At 41.7% G+C, this 19,576-nt stretch overlaps 1 protein-coding gene across 2 annotated transcripts; it reads right to left on the bottom strand.

The window, feature by feature from the left end:
• Positions 1–3,778: 3,778 nt before the first annotated feature.
• PHAX (phosphorylated adaptor for RNA export) lies at positions 3,779–18,954 on the bottom strand. 2 transcript variants are annotated; one of them, XM_025860956.2, is made up of 5 exons: positions 18,832–18,954; positions 15,207–15,820; positions 13,019–13,139; positions 9,667–9,750; positions 3,779–4,784 (listed from the first exon to the last, which is right to left on the bottom strand). In XM_025860956.2, the coding sequence occupies exons 1-5, from the start codon at positions 18,919–18,921 to the stop codon at positions 4,515–4,517; spliced, it is 1,179 nt and encodes a 392-aa protein (XP_025716741.1). In that variant the 5' UTR covers positions 18,922–18,954; the 3' UTR covers positions 3,779–4,514. The 2 variants fall into 2 exon arrangements, with proteins under 2 accessions (XP_025716741.1, XP_025716740.1); XM_025860955.2 differs by having other exon boundaries at positions 18,826–18,940.
• Positions 18,955–19,576: the final 622 nt, after the last annotated feature.

Below are 19,576 nucleotides of genomic sequence, written 5' to 3'. Positions count from 1 at the left end.
GTAACCCAGAGCAGTAGTTACCTTAGCAGGAGATTAAGAACAGAGAGAGCTTAGGGGCGCCTGGGTGGCTCAGTCGTTAAGCGTCTGCCTTCGGCTCAGGTCATGATCCCGGGATCCTGGGATGGAGCCCCACGTCGGGCTCCCTGCTTGGCGGGAAGCCTGCTTCTCCCTCTCCCTCTGTCTGCTTCTCCCCCTGCTTGTGCACACGTTCTCTCTCGGGCAAATAAATAAAATCTTAAAACAACAACAAAAAAAGAATGTAGAGCTTAAAGGGTGCCTGGCTGGCTCAGTTGAAAGAGCGCATGATTCTTGATCTTGGGGTCGTGAGTTCAAGCCCCACATGGGCTATAGACATTAAATAAACAAAACTTGAAAACGTATTTTTTTAAAATGTGGAGCTTAGGGCTATTTTCAGTGGGTTTTTTTTTTTTATATCCCTATGACTAAAACATCATTCTTATCATGAACAATTAAAAAACTGAGAATGCTTGCAGACGTATTACAAATTTGACACAACCATCCTAGGTAACATTTTGGACTATGCAACTATTATCCACAAAGTAGCCGTTCACATTAATATTCTGTATTTGTCCTTAGCTGATTGTCCTATTTATATTACAAATTTGACACAACCATCCTAGGTAACATTTTGGACTATGCAACTATTATTCACAAAGTAGCCGTTCACATTAATATTCTGTATTTGTCCTTAGCTGATTGTCCTATTTATATACCGCACATGGTGGTTGTGTCTTATTTACGTTTCACCATCTGTTGCTTAGACAAACCCTTTAAGAGTGGAAATCAAATATATTTAAACCCAAAACCATACCAACCCATTTTATCCCCAAGGATGTGAGTTCCATTGCAGAGTATTTGAGATTATAAAAACTCGTTTTAATACAGGGGGTGTGTCTTGCAAGTGAGAATGACACCTAAATTACCACGAGAAGTGGAGGGCTAGTCAGGTCAATCCCATAGTCAGCAAGTACAAAGAAGTTAGGCTGAGCAGCAAGAATTATTGCCAGATAGTTTGGTAAGAGTATTAACTGAATATAGACCTGACAATAGTTTGGATAGACATTTTTTTTTCTTTACGTAATCTCCTCGCCCAACGTGGGGCTTGAACCCAGGATCAAGAGTTGCGTGCTCTACCACCTGAGCCAGCCAGGCGTCCCTGGATAGAGATTTCTAGATCTAGATGGGCAGAAAGAAGAGTAATTTTAATGGATAAAAAGTAAAGAACCTTAAAAATTGAAGTGTTGGGGAGGACTCCAGGCTCTGGTCTGTGCCCCATTTGGGACCCTCACTCCATTCAGACCAGGTTATCTTGCTTCTGGAGCATGTCTTGGAGCAGAAGACCGTGAACCCCCAAACTCTGCCAAGTCTTGAGAAGACATGCCACCTCCCCCAGTAGGATGCAGAGGTTCGCTATGGGTCATGTGAATCGTTTTTAAGCAAAAGTACAGAAAAGTGTACAGAGATGTGGCGAAATTCCTTCAGGGGATCTGGCCATGGGCACACACCTCTATGGGGAGCTGATGGTGAGTGAGGACGCAAGGCGGCCGGGTCACCTACAGATGCTTTGAGTAGCCCGAGGGGCAGATGGGTAGGTCCTCAGTGGAGGTAGTGGCCAAGATGCTATTTTAAAGAGGAAACATCGGGCGCCTGGGTGGCTCAGTTGGTTAAGCGACTGCCTTCGGCTCAGGTCATGATCCTGGAGTCCTGGGACCGAGTCCCACATCGGGCTCCCTGCTCGGCGGGGAGCCTACTTTTCCCTCTAACCCTCCCCCCCTCATGTACTCTCTCTCTCATTCTCCCTCTTGCAAAATAAATGGATAAATCTTTAAAAAATAAAAAAATAAAATAAAATAAAGAGGAAACATCACAGTGAGATTCTTTTTCATACATCTACTCCTAGCCCTGGTGTGGCCTGGATGTTGAAGGCAGGCTAATGAGGCAGCCAAACCCATCAGCCAAGAGCAGCACCCATGTCTCAGTGCTTCTCTTTCCAGAGGCTGCTCTTGGTGGAGCTCACGGGGCTCCGTGAGGTGCTTTGTTCCCTACCCTGGAATTGCCATCTCAAGATCCTGACCCTGAACTGGATCTCTTCTGTGAAGTTAAGGCAGTTCTTTCACACTAATGATTAAAGCCATCTGGGACACATCGAAAATCCTGCTGAGTATTTTGCATCAATCCCCACAGCATATGCCTGCAAGAGGTGCTGCTCTGCAGAATTATTTTGATTGGTGTTTAGATATTTTCAAAACTTGAGTACCTTTTGGTAAGAATGCAGGATAAGCATCCAAGATGTAGTGATAATAAAATGTCATGGATTACTAAGAAACAAAACAAAACACTTCTAAGTGTTGGTTTCTATTTAACATTAGGATGTAATCCTAATGTAATTCAGAAATCCGTGGTTTCCAAATGGTAACAACCACTGGTGACAATGAACCGGGGGAGCACCTGGGTGGCTCAGTCCGTGAAGGGTCTGCCTTCGGCTCAGGTCAGGATCCCAGGGTCCTGGGATCGAGCCCCGCGTCGGGCTCCCTGCTCAGCGGGGAGCCTGCTTCTCCCTCTCCCTCTGCCCCTCCACTCATGCTCTCTCAAATAAATAAAATCTTAAAAAAAAAAAGGAAAAAGAACCAGGACGGACCATCTAGTGAAGATGAAGTAACCTCAGATGTTAATACCCTTCAAAAAACCTTAACTTTCACTAGAAAATTTAGCAGTATTTACACAAACGTATGGCATTTAAGGTAGCAGTTAGGGATGCCTGGGTGGCTCAGTCGATTAAGCATCTGCCTTCCGCTCAGGTCATGATCAGGGTCGTGAGAGGCAGTCCCACTTCAAGTTCTGCTTCTCCCTCTCCCTCTGTGTCCCCTACCCCCACCACCTCCCACCCCCACCCCCAGCTTATGCTCTCTCTCACTCTCTCTCAAATAAATAAAATCTTAAAAAAAAAAAAAAGTAAAGGGGCGCCGGGGTGGCTCAGTCGTTAAGCGTCTGCCTTCGGCTCAGGTCATGATCTCAGGGTCCTGGGATCGAGCCCCGCATCGGGCTCCCTGCTCGGCGGGAAGCCTGCTTCTCCCTCTCCCGCTCCCCCTGCTTGTGTTCCTGCTCTCGCCGTGTCTCTGTCAAGTAAATAAATAAAATCTTTAAACAAAAAAAAGTAAAAAAAACACAAAAAAACGAAAGTAGCAGTTAAGTGAATGTTATCTTTCCCAGTGTATTACACCTTTAAAATCATCTCTCGTGAATAATCTCAGGAACAATATTCAGTTACCTATTTAAAATACTTTCTTCCCTTGATTATAGCCATTTTATGCAAGAATATCTGAGATTAAAAAAAAATAGCCCCTTGAGGGGCACCTGGCTGGCTCAGTCAGAGGAGCATGAGACTCGTGATCTTGGAGTCTTGAGTTCAAGCCCCAGGCTGGGTGTAGAGATTACTTAAATAAATAAATCTTTAAAAAAAAAAGTCACTTGAAGTGCATTAAGGACTGCCCAAAATCTAATTTTATTTTTGCATTCTTTATGAATAAAAAGCAACCAATAACCACTTTCCTCTTCTTTTCCCACTGATATTCTTAGATCCAACTTTGGTGACTATGTATTCCAGGAACTACAGAAAGACTTTAAATACTGTCTGTAAAGAATAGTTTATAATTGCTTCCTACAGATTTTTGTTTATTTTGTAAACCATAGTCAACCCTTAGAACACCTTAACTCCCCTTATTTCCTTCAATAAAAATGAGTAATTTGACACTTCAGGCAGATGTAACATTTTTAATACCCAACTTCCTTAACATAAGGTAAAACAGTCTTAGGCAGGCAACCACTGTGAATTTTGTAAATGTCCAAAGTAATTACACAGGTATGGATCATATTCTAGTATTGAGTGTATGATCGAGTAATTAGAAAGAAGTAAAAAACAAAGTTAAAGATAAGAACCAATATTTCTTTGAAAAGCTTCTGATGTTAATTTACTTCTGGACAAATAAGTGGTTAAGAGCCATCAGTATAAACCTATTTTTTTAGTCTCTGTCCTTACAACTGCCTAAAAGTTCTTAGAACCCAGAAAAACTAAATTTGAATGCATTTATAACAGCTTAACAATGTATGTGCCTTATTAGGATCTTTTAATGGAATGTTTTGAAACCAATCATAACTCACTGCAAGGATAAATCAGAAAAAGAAAACAAATTTTTAAATGGCATGTTACAACAACCTGGACAAAAGTAACTATCAACTAGTAATAACTAACACATGCAAGAGATTGAGAAATTAAATCCTCTGCTATATATACTTGTAAGTATTTTGTCAGACATGAGAAATGTTTCTATCAATAACATTCATCTCCCCACAGATTCAACTTTATTTTAAACAAGAAAAAAAAAGTTCTTTCTCTCCGGATTTTTACATGTATCAGTGCAAAGTAAAACAAAGCAACTTCAGTAGAAATGGCTTATTACAAGGTTATTCTAAAAAGGCTTATTCCTCCAAATGTACTAAAAGATGTCCAAATCGTGCGAATGATCCACCTCGATGGCTTCCTCTGCATCCAGCTTTGTCTCTCCGTGGCCTTCCTGCGGCTCGTCAAGAGAGGCCAGAGCCTCGTTTGTATCACTTGCGAAAGTTTCTCGCGATGTATCATCATCTTCTTGAAAATTTAGATTTTTAATAGCTTGTTTCATCTTTTTCCCCAACACTTGTGTTCTCCTCTTTCTAGCAGCCTTTTTATTTTCATACTCCTTTTGATTTTCAACGTAGAAAATGTCCTACAATAAAAGAACGACTCGGACGTAAAAACTGCCATTTACTGAACGTTTATTAGAAGGCTTCCTTTACGTTATCTTCATTTCTCACAAAAAACAAGCAAATATTATTAGACTCTAAGAGGACACAGAGTCCAAGGTAGCAGGGAAGACCCCACTGCAACCAGAGGATGAAGCTGTAATTCAAACTTAACCTCATGTTAGCTCTGGGGCGCATGCTTATTCAACCATCACATACCATCTCTTTAGCCACAGGCTTCCTAAATGGGAAGATACGGTAGAAAAATCATGTTGTTCAGGATTTAAATAAAATCTATTCTGTCCCAAGAAAACAGAAGTCTTTGGAATAAGGGTTTACTAACTTTGAAATGGCATCATAACCATATGTGACTGCACATGCTAAGAAACCAAGCCATGCCTGAAGGGTGTGACTAAGTATGATCATGTAACCTACACAATGGAAAAAAATCCATCCTTTAAAAAAATGTTACTGTAATTAGCGTGAGGAATGTAAATCTGTCATGAGGCATAAAAATAATATAATCAGCATTGGGATATATTCCAGGATGTTAGAAGAGGGATTTTGTAACAGAAAAATATGAGATTGTTAGTACAGGGCTTCTCCACCTGGGCAATCTAAAACCTCCAGCTCGATCTCTGCTGTATGCCGGAGGGTTAGCAGCATACCTGGCCTCGCCCCATCAGCACAGAACCCTGCCATCCCCAAACTGAGACAACAAAACACATCCCTAGGCACTGCCCAACGTCCTCCAAGAGGCAAAATCACCAGCAGATGAGAGCCAAAGGAGAAAATGTGTTTCATTCAACTACTACATGGGAAAACAAAATAGCACCTGGGAACCTTGATGCACATAGAGAAGTGTAGTTTCAGAGGCTACAAAAAGAAAAGTAGATGAGGAATCTAAAGACAAGGCCAAAAATGACTATACTAAAACAGAGAAGGTTCCAAGGTCTAAAAGAGAAGTTAGGATAGGCAGGACACACTTCTGACACCCTCGGATCTTCTGGGAAGGGACTACTAAAAGCTATAACCAAGTCACTCCCTATCATATTCCTAAAGTGCACAAATTACAAATCCCCTCTTGTTTATAAAAAGTACTATGGACGATGGTGAAATAAAGGAGGCCCTCTCCTAATATTTATGCTGAATAGTTACAAGCCGCACAGAGAACTAGCAGAGGAAGGAGTAAGGAGCCCTGAAATTAAGGCAACAAGGGAAGGCTTCAGAAGGTGAAAGCTTTGATGGAAAGGAGGAATTAAAGTACCTGCTAAAGGAATGACAAGACTGGGGGTGGAGAAGGAGGGTACAGGTGTAAGAAGTGGAAGCAGGACCAAAAAAAGTGACTTCAGATAGGTACCATTTACTGAATGAGCACTTTATATGGCAGGTATCGTGCTAAGGATTTTTCATTGTCAGCAGAACCTTATCAAGTGGGTATTACCCTCTTCAGATGAGGAAAGCGAGAGCGCCCACTTCGGCAGCACATACGCTAAGATCAGATGAGGGGAGAAGGCACAAGACTGCAGAGCCAACATGTGAAGGTATCAAGTGTAAGCTCGTGTATTAGTTTTCCATATTCGCATTCTGAAAACCCATGGTGTTGCCTTCACAGAAGTGTGACAACTCACAATTTTTTCAAGGGTCTGCTTCCCCGCCAAGGGCAGAGATAAAGAGCAGCTGCGAGGGGAAGGATTCCCATTTCATGGGAAAGCTCATCCAAGCACCTCGAAAAAAACAAGTCTGAGGAGTACAGTGCTTGGCAACACCAAGTAAAATGATAGTTTCCCTTTTGCCTCCAAACACGTGAAAAAGGAATGATATTCCATAGGTTACGAATGTGGCAGAACCAACAGGGCAATGGCCCAGGGAAATGCCGCTGTAAACTGTTGTTCATGTTGTTACAACAAATGCAGACAAGGGATCATTCACCGGGAGCTTTTTCTCCTCCCTTCCCTATCTACCTGCACAGAATTCATTTTACAAGTTAAGAACCTAAACGGTACACTATTTGCAGAGGGAGACCAGTAGAGCTGAGCTTTTTAAAAATATAGCAAATTAACTTTTTAACTACTCCTAATCTTTTTTTCTCTCACAAACTTTGTATTTTCCAAAACAAAACTTAAACAACTACAAACCAAAACAAAATGGTATGTCATATACCAAAACGAAATCAAATAAAAAAACCACAAACAAGCCCACTCAGTTCGGTTCTGGCTTCCAAGTTCTACGGACTGATTATTAGCATTATAGTGATCAAAACAGTAATTATAACATGATCATTTAGATGATCTGAAATTACCTATGATGAAATTCTATTTGCTTTAGGTATTTTCCTCTGATAACAAAAGGACTCAATCCATGCACATGCAGAAAATTTGGAAAAACACAGAAATATCTTAAAAGCCAAAGCATTTATAATCCTCTGGAGCAGACCAAATCATTGGTAACTCTTTGGTGTTTTACATATCAATTAATTGTCCCATGCCTCTTTTTTGTTCTAAATTTGTAGTTTTTGCCTTTTTAAAAAATTCGGTATTACTTCATTTTTCTCCTTTTCTTAAGACGCTTCACAAAAATGGAGGCTACAGCGTAGTCACTTTAAAAATGTCCCTCTGGTGCGCCTGGGTGGCTCAGTTGGTTGAGCGACTGCCTTCGGCTCAGGTCATGATCCTGGAGTCCCGGGATCGAGTCCTACATCGGGCTCCCTGCTCAGCGGGGAGTCTGCTTCTCCCTCTGACCCTCTCCCCTCTCATGCTCTCTATCTCATTCTAATAAATAAAATCTTAAATAAATAAATAAATAAATAAAAATGTCCCTCTGGGTTAACACTCTTCTATTATTAGATATTTCAAATGTTTGTTTGTTGTTATAATGCAGTGTTTCTGGTAGCTTAACATAACCTACTAACATTAAAATCTCTTTCTCCACAATGAGTTAGAACTGAAGTTCGAAGACATGATTCAGTGAAAACAACCAGTTTCAAGTCAGTATTCTGCGGGATCCCAGGAGGATCATTTTTGTTACTTTTCATGTGCATACCATGGTAACATCCACTCTGATAGAACCTGGTACAGATTAAGTCCTATAAATATTTGGCCTAGTGCTGGGAACATGGTGAATAAATGTTATTTTCTTCTCTTCTGCTTGTGGAAATTGTCCAAAGTTTAGTTACCTACAAGAAGTTTTTCCAGAAACCACTTTATTTAATCCTTTTAGAGCTCTATGCAAAAGGCAGGACACTTACTAAAAAGTCCCCACTTTATAACTGAGAAAATTAAGGCTAAGGGAGAGTAAGTGATCTGCTCAGTCATATAATTACTAGATGGCAAAATTAAGATTAAAACCCAGATTTTGAATGTGAATGTTAGAGAATTCTTTTTATCACATCATGCTATTCCTCTGACATTTTACTATCAAACAATGTTTAATGTTCCTTAGAAGGATGTTCCTTCTCAGTGTACACCTTTTGTCAGGGATCACAGTGGGGGAGGCGGGAGAACATAAGCAAAAGCTCTGCTCTACTAATTACGTAATTAGTAAGGAAAATTACATTGTTACAAATTTATCAAAGTCATTGTTCCAATGAGGAAAAAAGGCAGTTATGGACAAGAGATTTCAAATGTGCGATAACAGTAACGTTTCCTGTAGGAATTTCAACAATAGATTTTTAAAAAATAACTGGAAGTGGACAGCCAGAAAACTTGAGGAAAAAAAATCTAACACTGAGCAGATGTAAAATAAACTCACAAGGAGTGGCAGCTCCAGAGAAGTGACTTTCACTTATCTGTCTTCATTAGCATTATAAATGGCTCAACCACATTCCTCCGACCTGTATTACCCACTGTTACTGTAAAGAGAACACAAAGCTGCTCAAATACACCATCTGCGTTGCCTGTGTACCTACCACCTCTTTCCTATGCAAGAAGCAAGTTCTCCATCTTGATCAGATCTGCTAAACGTCATCATGTTCCTTAATTAACAAATTAAAAGATAAATTCTGAGCTGTGAAAATCTCACATGGTAAAAGAACTTCCCATATCCTATATGCATTCTAGTAATGCAAAAATGATTAATACTGAAAAGCTTAGATTCTAGTTTATAAGAATTCCTGGAGACAGAAGAATGAATGAAACAAATCCACGAGGAGACAATGACCAGAATGTGGTATGTTCTATTAGATAACCATCTCAGACTCTTCAAAAGGTCTAAATCACAAAAGAAAACGTGGAGTTAAAATGAGCAAAAGAGATACAATGGAAATCTAGACAGGATCCTGGTTTTGGGGGCGGGGGGAGGTAGACAATACATTCTTGGGACAATTCAGGAAATTGGAATAAGGTCAAGATATTGGATGATACTATGAAGTTGTTTTTCCTTCTCTAAGGCAAAGCTATGTAGGAAACTGTCCTTATTATTGACAGATGCTCATTGAAATAATTAGAGCTGAGTGTCACGATGTTCACTACTTATTACCAAATGGTATAGAAAAACAACTGTAAGGTAAGAATCTCAAAATATTAATAACCCCTAAATCTAAGGGTAGGAAATTCATCCTATTATTCTTTCATCTATTCTGCACGTTTGAAATTTTTCATTAATAAAAAGTTGTAGGAGCGTAGAAAAAATAATTACGTGCTAAAAGGCCAGGAAAACGACATAACAGAAATTGTGACCTTGGCTTGGAAAGGGAAGAAGAAGAGGAGGCAGTTTACAAAGGCACATGTTTTACTTGAAATGAGACACTGACAGAACTGGTCAAGTTAAGGCAGAACAGGTGATGGGGATTAAGAGAATATGAAGCTAGAACCCAAGTAGAAGTGAAATTATGATAGATCTTAAAGTCAAGGACAGTATAATTTTTACCTTAATTTGTTCCTCACTGATACTAGGAGTATTTTTCAGGAGATTCAGGAAAACTCCACCTGGTGTTCTTCTTCGACTACCATTCTACAAAAAGAAAGAGAAAAATGATACTGTGTAGACTGTTCCTATGAATGGCCTAAAGCATCTTTTAAACAGAAAGGTACCTAAAGAAATAAAAAGGTCTACCCTGATCACCACAGTTTAACTGCAATGTGCTCCTCTCTTCTCCATACCTCCATACCTCTATTTCTTTTACCATAGCATTTATCACTTTCTAACATACCTGAACATGTATTTATTCTTTACATATTGTCTCCCTCCCACCCCCACCTACAATGTAAGATTGCTGTGTCTACAACAGTGCCTAGTACACAGCAATAAATAATTGTACAAGAAAAATGTCCATTAGGGCGACTGGGTGGCTCAGTCAGTGAGGCGTCTGCCTTCGGCTCAGGTCATGATCCCAGGGTCCTGGGATCGAGCCCCGCATCGGGCTCCCTGCTCAGCCGGGAGTCTGCTTCTCCCTCTCCCTCTGACCCTCACCTTACTCGTGCTCTCTAATAATTAATAAAATCTTTAAAAGAACAAAAAAAAGAAAACTGTCCATTAAAAGAAAGTGAATTTGGACTTGCATCTTTCCAACAACCAGGAGATTTTCACTAGCTCACTACGATATAAACTTTTATTACTACAGTATTAAGATATTAATGAATCTGTAACTTTGGGCTCAACTAAAAAATCCAGGTACCTCAGCAGTGACAAACAATGGTGCCAGTACATTCATGATTATTGTAATTTGTTTTGTCATCAAGTTCTGTTTTGACTTCCATAATCTATATTCACACGCTATTTCCTCAGCCAATGCTATCAATTCTCACTGGTTTCCTTTCTCTCCATTTCCACAGCATAATATTGATTCACTCTCATGTGATGTTACCATTCAGATTCATGAGGAGCAAATAAGAAGGAGCCATTCAAACTTCATCCTCACCCTGCGGTGAAAGCTGAATTAAATGAGATCTCCAAAACCATATGGGATAAAGTACCACTGCCTGTGATCGGGCCCTTAACCAGAGTGGTGCTCTTTTTGCCATTCTCAAGCAGTAAAGTGTTCCTTACTTCACATCTGTCAGAATGGCTAGTATCAAGACAACAGGAAATAAGAAATGCTGGTGAGAATGTGGAGAAAAGGGAATTTCTGTGCACTGTTGGTGGGAATGTAAACTGGTACAGCCAGTACGGAAAACGGTATGGAGGTTCCTCAAAAACTCAAAAGAGAAATACCGTATGAGGGACACCTGGGTGGCTCAGTTGCTTAAGCGTCTGCCTTCAGCTCAGGTCATGATCCCAGGGTCCTGGGATCGAGTCCCACATCGGGCTCCTTGCTTGGCAGAGAGCCTGCTTCTCCCTCTACCTGCTCTGCCTGCCGCTCCCCCTGCTTGTGCTTTCTCTCTCTGACAAAAAAATAAATAAAATCTTTAAAAAAAAGAGTGTTCCTCTTTCATTCCTCTTAAAAAAAAAAAAAAAAAGAAATACCGTATGATTCAGCAATTCCACTGCTGGGTATTCAACCAAAGAAAACAAAAACATGAATTTGAAAAGACATATGGACCCCTATGTTTACTACAGTATTATTTAAAACAGCCAAAATATGAAAGCAACCTAAATGTCCAATGATGGGTAAAGATGATATATATCTCTATATGTATCTCTATACATATGATGAAATATCACTTGGCTATAAGAAAGTATGAAGTCTTGCCATTCACATCATGAATGGACATAGAGGATATCATGCTAAGTCAGAAAGAACAAGCCAAATACCAGATGACTTCACTTATATGTGAAATCTAAAAACCAAAACATACTTGTTTACCAAAAAACTAGAAAGAGACTCATAAATACAGAGAACAAACTGGTGGCTGCCAGAGGGGCAGGGGGTGGGGAATGGGCAAAACAGGTGAAGAGGATTAACAGGTACAAACTTCCAGTGACACAATAAAGTCACAGGGATGGAAAGTACAGCATGGGCAATATAATCCATAATATTGTAATAACTTTGGGGCGCCTGGGTGGCTCAGTCAGTTAAACATCTGCCTTCGGCTCACGTCATGATCCCAGGGTCCTGGGAGAGAGTCCTGAGTTGGGTTTCCTGCCTAGCAGGGAGTCTGCTTCTCCCTCTGCCCCTCCCCACCGCTCATGTTCTCTCTCTCTAATAAGTAAAATCTTAAAAAAATATATTGTAATAACTTTGTATGGAGATAGCTGATAACTACGCTCATTGTGGTGAGCATTCTATAATGTTTATAACTGTCAAATCACTATGTTGTATAGCTAAAATTATTTTTGTATGTCAACTAAACTTGAGTTAAAACAACAGAAAACAAAACGGTAAAGTGTAAAGAAAAACAAATACTAAAGTGTTTCTCAAGTTTTTTTCACTGTTGCTTCCCCTACCCCACCCCACCACCCATGGGACTTTAATATTCACCGATACACTGTATATCTACCTGTGTTTTATACCTATATATGTGGGTTTTTGTTTTTTGGTCCCAAGAATCAATTTTTAAGAATGCATGAATTACACAAATCCAAGCAACATGTTACCAAAGCAACATGTCTGTTCATCACTGCCAACTAAGGGCTGGGCACACTGTGGTAAATATTTTATGTGCATCATCTTGTCTAATCCTTGTAACATAGGATGAGTCCCCAATCTGTACCTGGGAGAAAGAGGCTCTGAAAAGTCAAATAATTTAGCCACATCTCACACCGATTAAGTTGCAGACCCAGAATTCAAAACAAGGTATCTCAAATTCTAAAACCTGTATTCTTAAAATTTGAGTTTCCAAGTTCCCTCTAGATTGTTTTCTTAAAATTTCAGCCCCTACTCTCACTGAATCCTATAAGAGATGCATTGTTGACTGCACACTAACAGGATACAATTTATGTATGTTTTTTTTTTTTTTAATTTTATTTATCTGACACAGAGAGACATAGCGAGAGAGGGAACACAAGCACGGGAAGTGGGAGAGGGAGAGGCAGGCTCCCCACGGAGCTGGGAGCCCAATGAGGAGCTCGATCCCAGGACCCTGGGATCATGACCTGAGCTGAAGGCAAACGCTCAACCACTAAGCCACCCAGGGGCCCCTATGTATGGTTTTTGTAAGGAAAGTAATAATTGCAAAAACTAACTATACATAACTTTTAAATTCAGTTTTTTAAAATCTGAGCCACACTGTAATATACTGATAAATAAGAAATCCAACAGAGACAAGTTTATTTTGTAAAAAAAAAAAAAAATCACATGAAACACAATATAAAATAGAAACAACAGAGCAGTAAGTCTTACCATTATAAAAAGGCCACCATTTTGTTCAACTTCAGCAGTTTCCATCAGAAGTTCAATTGCTTTTTTGTTCCCAATTATCCTCACTACTCGCGCTATCAGATCTTTCTTTGGTTCCTGCAACCTGATAAGGAACAAACAGAATAAATATTTGCTGTATGAAGTTGAAGAAACGTACCTTTGTCTCCAGTTTAATCCCCAAGTAGGATCAAAATCCTATTCTGGTAACATCTGCTTTTGGCAATCTTCAATATTTAACTTTAGAATCACTGACATACCAACACTACTATCTTGGGTCACCCAAAGAGATAATAAACTCAAGGTTCCATCTCAAGTCTCAGAACTGGCCTCTTCATTTTGCCTTAATGGATTATGGTGAATTTCAAAATAAATGTGCACATCCAGCAAGGGGAATGCAAGCCTAAACTCTTGTCAAAACAAGTAACAAACATACACTATGCTTTCAATTATCATGCCTACAAGTTAGCTCTAACTCCAGAGATGTGTGGGAGCTTTAAAGTGGATAGGATCTTCCTCTCAGTCTCTCTGCCTCAGAACAAAGGCCACAGCTAATATTTACTGATGACTTACTATGGGATGAGCACAATCCTAAAAACTTTGTATGCATTATCTCAATTAATTATCTCAACAACCTTATGAAGTAGATACTTTTCATCTTACCACTGAGAGGTAAAAACACAGGAAGTCTAACTAACACTTCTCACGTCACAGTCCACACTCTATAGAGATGAATGAGGATTAACATGGAAGTTCTCTAACTAGACCTGGTTTTCTTGCTCCTTCTCAACAAGAGGCAGTGCATTATTGAAGAAAGAGCACTAGGAACAAAGCAACCAAGGTTTAGTTCCAAATCTGACACTTAAAACTGTGACTTTGGACAAGCCCTATTAACTACTGGGTCTGTTTCCTTATCCATAAAATGAAGGCTGTGGTTTACAAAATCTCAAAATTCCTTTCCAACAGTCAAATTCCAAACTCACTCTGTAGGTTAAAAGTCCAGTATTAGCATTATTACTCTTGAACCATATCTGTTTTAAAATTTGTGACACTGTTCATTAATCACTTAGAGATAAGAAAGTTAAACAAAATCTGAACTTGTTGAAAATAAAATGAAGTATCAATTTACCATACACCAAGAAATTCTACTTCTAGGTGTTTACCAGTAAAAATTAAAATACATGTCCTAAATATCTGCATGTCAAAGCTCTAGAGCATTATTCATGATAGTCAAAAAGTGGAATAGCAATATGCATGTTTGTATATGTACAGAAATTAAGAAATTAAGTGTTGATGCCTACTACAAAATGGACCAATCTCAAAAACATTACACATACAGACCACACACTGTATGATTCCATTATTATGAAATGTCCAGAAAATGCAAATTTATGCCAACAGACAGTAGACCAGTAGTCATCTGGGGTAGGAACAAAGAATAACTTTAGGGGCGCCTGGGTGGCTCAGCTGGTTAAGCATCTGCCTTCGGCTCAGGTCATGATCCCGGGGTCCTGGGATCGAGCCCCACATGGGGCTCCCTGCTCTGCGGGGAGCCTGCTTCTCCCTCTGCCTGCCACTGCCCCTGCTTGTGCGCACTGCGCATGAGTGCTCTCTCTCTCCCTGTCAAATAAATAAATAAATAAAAATCTTGAAAAAAATACCTTTAAATGGGCACATGGTAACGATGGATATTAGGGTGGTGTTTTTAAAAAAGTGATTTATGGTGATGGTCGTAAAACTGATAAATTTACTAACCAATCAACACCCAAAATGGGTGAATTTTATCATGTGTATAATATGCCTCAATGAAGTTATAAAAGGTCATGAATATCTGAAAATACTAAAAACAAACAAAACAAAGCAAAAACCAAACACCCATGATTTAAAAAGATATGCTTTGATCTAAAGAGCTCCCAAGCACTAAATGGCCAAAGTCATTAAGAGTTCATAAAAGCAAAAAAAAAAATTCATAAAAGTTTACAAAATTCATTATTTTATCAGACCTGTCCATTTAAGGAAACACAGATATATTCCTATAACCAAGGAAGCCCATTCCTAGAATTAAAAAAATCTCAAAAGAAACATCATCCTTAATGCATTTGGAATTATTTCCCATAAATGGAAGACAGTAATTGGTCAAGTGCTCCTCTGCAGGCCACATTTTAATGCTCACCTGAAAGAAATTTCATCGGCGACTTTCTCTTGCGAATCGTCTTCTGTGATCTCATACCGGCCTTTGTAGTTCATTTCCAGTCTGTCCCCAAGTCTGTCTTTGACAGGTCGTTTCCGTTTGGGATGACCTTGCCCATTTTCCTCTTCCTTTGATCCCATTCTTTTGCCACCATGCATATATTCATCTAGCTCTTTGTCCAATTCTTTCATATGTTCTTGGGATTCCCTCTTAAGTTTCTTAGCAAGTAAATAATTGTAAGTCTCGGATTGTCTGCTTTTGTCAATGGTACCCTCCATCCCCAAGATACCAAGTTCAGTGGCCACTGCATCTTGATTCTGTTCTTGTAGCACAGCACCCCATATGTTGTTAACCTTCTTTCCTCCAGGAACAGGTGGTTTCTGGCTGCTCTGGCCAAACTGAAAAGGCTCTGGCTTCGGAGGAGGGTTAAAACATTTCTGTCGCTTGCGTTTCCAAAGGGAGCTATCATCATCTGAATCAGAAAAACTCTCTTCACTTGAATCCACACTTTTAACAGTCCGATAATGTGATACCGGCGCACATGGTGTTGCAGTACCCTGGAAGGGCCTCACTGTGCTGTCCCCACTTAGTGTTTTCTGCAAGTGAAAGGAAATACCGTCAATTCCACCAAATACATTAAACCTACCCACCATGTGCTATTTAAAAAAAATATATATATTTAGGGATTCAGTTGGCCCACTGAAGCAGAACAATCCTCAATGAATCTCTGAAACCAATCCAGTCCCTACTTTTCTAAAGTTCCACATGGAATTTGCCAATTTTAAAACCACAAACTCGTTATTTCTAAAGCTAATACAGAACTTAGTTCTAAAGCCTATTTCTAAAAAGCTCTTTAGAGGCACCTGGGTGGCTCAGTTGGTTAAGCGTCTGCCTTCGGGTCAGGTCATGACCTCAGGATTGAGACTGAGTCCCACAAGTAGCCCGCTTCTCCCTCCCTCCCTCTCTCTCTCATGAATAAATAAATAAAATCTAAAAAATAAAATAAAATAAAAAACTCTAATTCCCACGTTAGAAGATTTTCAGTTATTGTCAGGATGTTTGAAAATGACATGCACAATAACTGTTAGTAGCAGTTGTGAAAATTAAAAGGAAAGCCCACTAAACTGGAGTCAGGAGGCTTGAAGGGGGAAGTTCTCACGTCCTATCAAAGGAAAAGACGCGAGGTTTCACCTCCTACAGGAAGAAGCCTATACACCTTACTAACACAGCAAGAGGAAGATTTTCTTCTTGCCTGGCAGCAGCCCAGCCAATGAGACTGTCCCAACTCAGCCAATGAAATGCCACTACTTTTTTTCTTTTTAAAGATTTTATTTATTTATTTATGAGAGAGAGAGAGAGAGAGACAAACAAGCAGGGGGAGGGGCAGAGGGAGAAGCAGACTCCTCATGGAGCAGGGAGCCTGATGTAGGGCTTGATCCCAGGACCCTGGGATCATGACCTGAGCTGAAGGCAAATGTTTAACCGACTGAGCCACCCAGGCACCCAAAAAACCACTTTTAATTCCCAGTTTACTCCAGTGGACTTTTTTACAGCCCCTCTTAACTTCTCCCCTTCCTCTATAAGAGCATTCCTCTCTGTTTCCCACTTGCCTATGGTTTTGCCCTAGCTTACTTGTTCAGAGTTGTGATTCTCTGCTGTTCCAGAATAAACCCTTTTTTGCTGGTAAGATAACTGGCAAGTTTTATTTTATTTTTTTTAAAGATTTTATTTATTTATTTATTTGAGAGAGAGAGAGAGAGAGAGCGCGCGAGCACGAGAGGGAAGAGGGTCAGAGGGAGAAGCAGACTCCCTGCTGAGCAGGGAGCCCGACGCGGGACTCGATCCCGGGACTCCAGGATCATGACCTGAGCCGAAGGCAGTCGCTTAACCAACTGAGCCACCCAGGCGCCCTGGCAAGTTTTATTTTAAAAGCTTAACACAGTTATAACAGAATATGTTCTCTTTCTTTCCGAACATGTTTTTTTTTTTTTTTTGCATTTGGACACATCCAACTTCCTTTATATGGTTTAGTGACCACAGTCTTTTGAGATTAGATAGTAAACTCCGATGGGGAAGAATCCCTGACATATTATTAAAACTGCACAGTCCATGGCATTAAGTTTACCAAGTAATGGGTCAATCTATGTAAAACCACCTGGAAAAGATTGAAAACCTAAACTGAAACCTTCGTATCAATTTCCTAAGACGTCTATATGCAAAAGGGAACACCTTGGGGCATCTGGATGGCTCAGTCAGTTAAGCAGCTGACTCTTGGTTTGGGCTCAGGTGATGATCTCAGAGTCCTGAAATCAAGCCCCACCGTGGGCTCCACCTCAGCACCTCAGCACTCAGCTTGGGATTCTCTCTGCCCAAACCCCATCTCTCTCCCTAAAATAAATAAAATCTTTAAAAAAAAAAAAAAGAACACCTTTGTGTTTCGTATTAAACGAAGTATTAGCTGAGCTTCCCCGTGTTCAGCCCTATGTATTATATATGATAGGTGATCAAGAAATATTTATGGTGGGACGCCTGGGTGGTTCAGTCGGTTAAGCGGCTGCCTTTGGCCCAGGTCATGATCCCAGGATCCTAGGATCGAGTCCCACGTCGGGCTCCTTGCTCAGCAGGAAGCCTGCTTCTCCCTCTCTCTCAAATAAATAAAATCTTTTAAAAAAGAAAAAAAAATATCTATGGTTTTGGTTTTTGTTTTGTTTTTTGTTTTTTACATAAAGGGGATGTTATTTGTGCTATTATGTGATAGAAATGGCGGCAGGAGGGGGTGATTTAAGTCAATTAAGAGGCAGTCCTCCCATCTTCAAATAACCACAGCATCTAAAATTTGTCAGGCATTACTGTTCACTGAATCCTTACAAACACCCTATCACTGGCGTGTTCTTATCATTCCCATTATACAAATTGGGGCACTAGGCTAAATAACCTGCCACTGGTCACACAGCGGAGGCGCCAGTTTTCGAACGCAGGCAGCCTGGCGCTAAGCCCGCTCAAAAGTGTCTGCTACTTAGCAGGCAATCAAGACAAACTCCCATTTAGAGGGGAGGTTAATACAAAACCCGGTGCCACATTACTGCATGGCGAAACTAGGTCCGACGGAGATATGGAAAACCAGGCCCTTTAGCAAATGATGCACTTCATTCCCGGTTTTCCGTCTCCCCATCTGATCAAGGCGAAAAAGGAGCGCCCGGGGACGTTTCTGCCCGCCGTCCCCAGGTGCCGGGCGGGGACACTCCGTTAAGTTCAGAAAACCCAGAGCGGCACGCCGCAGGCGGAGAAGAGCCGGCCGCACGCCCGTCAGCAGGAGGCCGCAAGCCTCGCCGCCCCGCTAGGCAACGAGACGCCGGGGCAGGGTTCGGACGGCCCGCTGTCGCGTCCCCGCCCAGCGCCTCCCCCGCGCCGCCAGGGCCCGCGTGCCTCCGCCGGGCCCGGGAAGCCGGCCGGCCAGCTGCTCACCCCCCATAGCCGCCCGCCCCTTTCCGCAGTGTCGGCTCCGCACGCCCGCCCCTCACCCGCACCGCCGCCCGCCCCTCTTCTCAGCCCGGGCTGCGCGCTCCCGACTCCGAATGACCCGCCTGCCCTTTACAGTCACCGGGACCTGCAGCGGCCTGTCGCTGGGTGCGACCGTCATGTCGGAATCCGAGTCGGAAAGCTGCCCATCTTCCATGTCGCCGGCGTCCTGCGCCATCTTCCCGCGGCGTGGCGCGGCGGGTCAGGAGAGCACTTCCGGCGGCGCGGCGGGAAGGTCCGGCGGGCTGCGGGTGCTCGGGCGCCCCCGCCAGGGGGCCGCTCCCGCCCCGACGGCGCGCGCGGGGCCCTCTCCGCCCGCCTGGGTGCTCGTTGACGAACATGCATAATCGTGACAAACTGTGCACCACTTGCACTTCCGGGGAAATGAATCTCCTGTTCCCCCAGCACTTTGGCGCGTTTTCTCCCGAACTCTGTTTTCGTGCAAATCTAAAGTTGTGCCTGGACAGCGGCCGTCGGGGCTTCCTCCCATGGCCTCACATTCCTCACCAAGGTGCTCTGCACAGGCCTTCTTGCTCCCGTTCTTGCTCCTGCACAACCCACTCTTCTTGTAGCTTCTTGCAGAGCCTTTCAGGCAGCACCGGAGGTCATTACCCAGCTCAGACCTTCCAGGGACTTCGCTCCACACAGTTAAGTTCGGAGCTCTCAGCATGGCGGAGGCAGCCGTCTGTGTCCTCTCTAGCTCTGAAGAGTCCTTCTTCGACCACCCTAACTAAAACCAGATCCTCTACTGTCACTCTTGAACGCTTATTTTTCTTCATGACATCAAGAGTCATATCTGCCTTTGTTTTATTTTTTGGTCTTCGTTCTCCCCT

This window comes from Callorhinus ursinus, unplaced genomic scaffold (assembly GCF_003265705.2).
Source record: "Callorhinus ursinus isolate GAN/ISIS: 27379988/994484 unplaced genomic scaffold, GSC_fseal_2.0 scaffold30, whole genome shotgun sequence".
NCBI classification, from domain to species: Eukaryota; Metazoa; Chordata; class Mammalia; order Carnivora; family Otariidae; genus Callorhinus; species Callorhinus ursinus.
The sequence above is the reverse complement of the archived record's forward strand: the minus strand, read 5'-3'. Positions and strand labels throughout refer to the sequence as shown.

Bases quoted from the DNA above. Each gene is read 5' to 3' on its own strand.
- PHAX (XM_025860955.2), bottom strand. From the start codon at position 18,921: ATGGCGCAGGACGCCGGCGACATGGAAGATGGGCAGCTTTCCGACTCG. The intron at 13,140-15,206 runs GTGAGCATTAAA...GTTCCTTATCAG, and splicing joins GCCGATGAAATTTCTTTCAG to GTTGCAGGAACCAAAGAAAG. The intron at 4,785-9,666 runs GTAAAAATTATA...CTTTTATTGTAG, and splicing joins TCAGTGAGGAACAAATTAAG to GACATTTTCTACGTTGAAAA.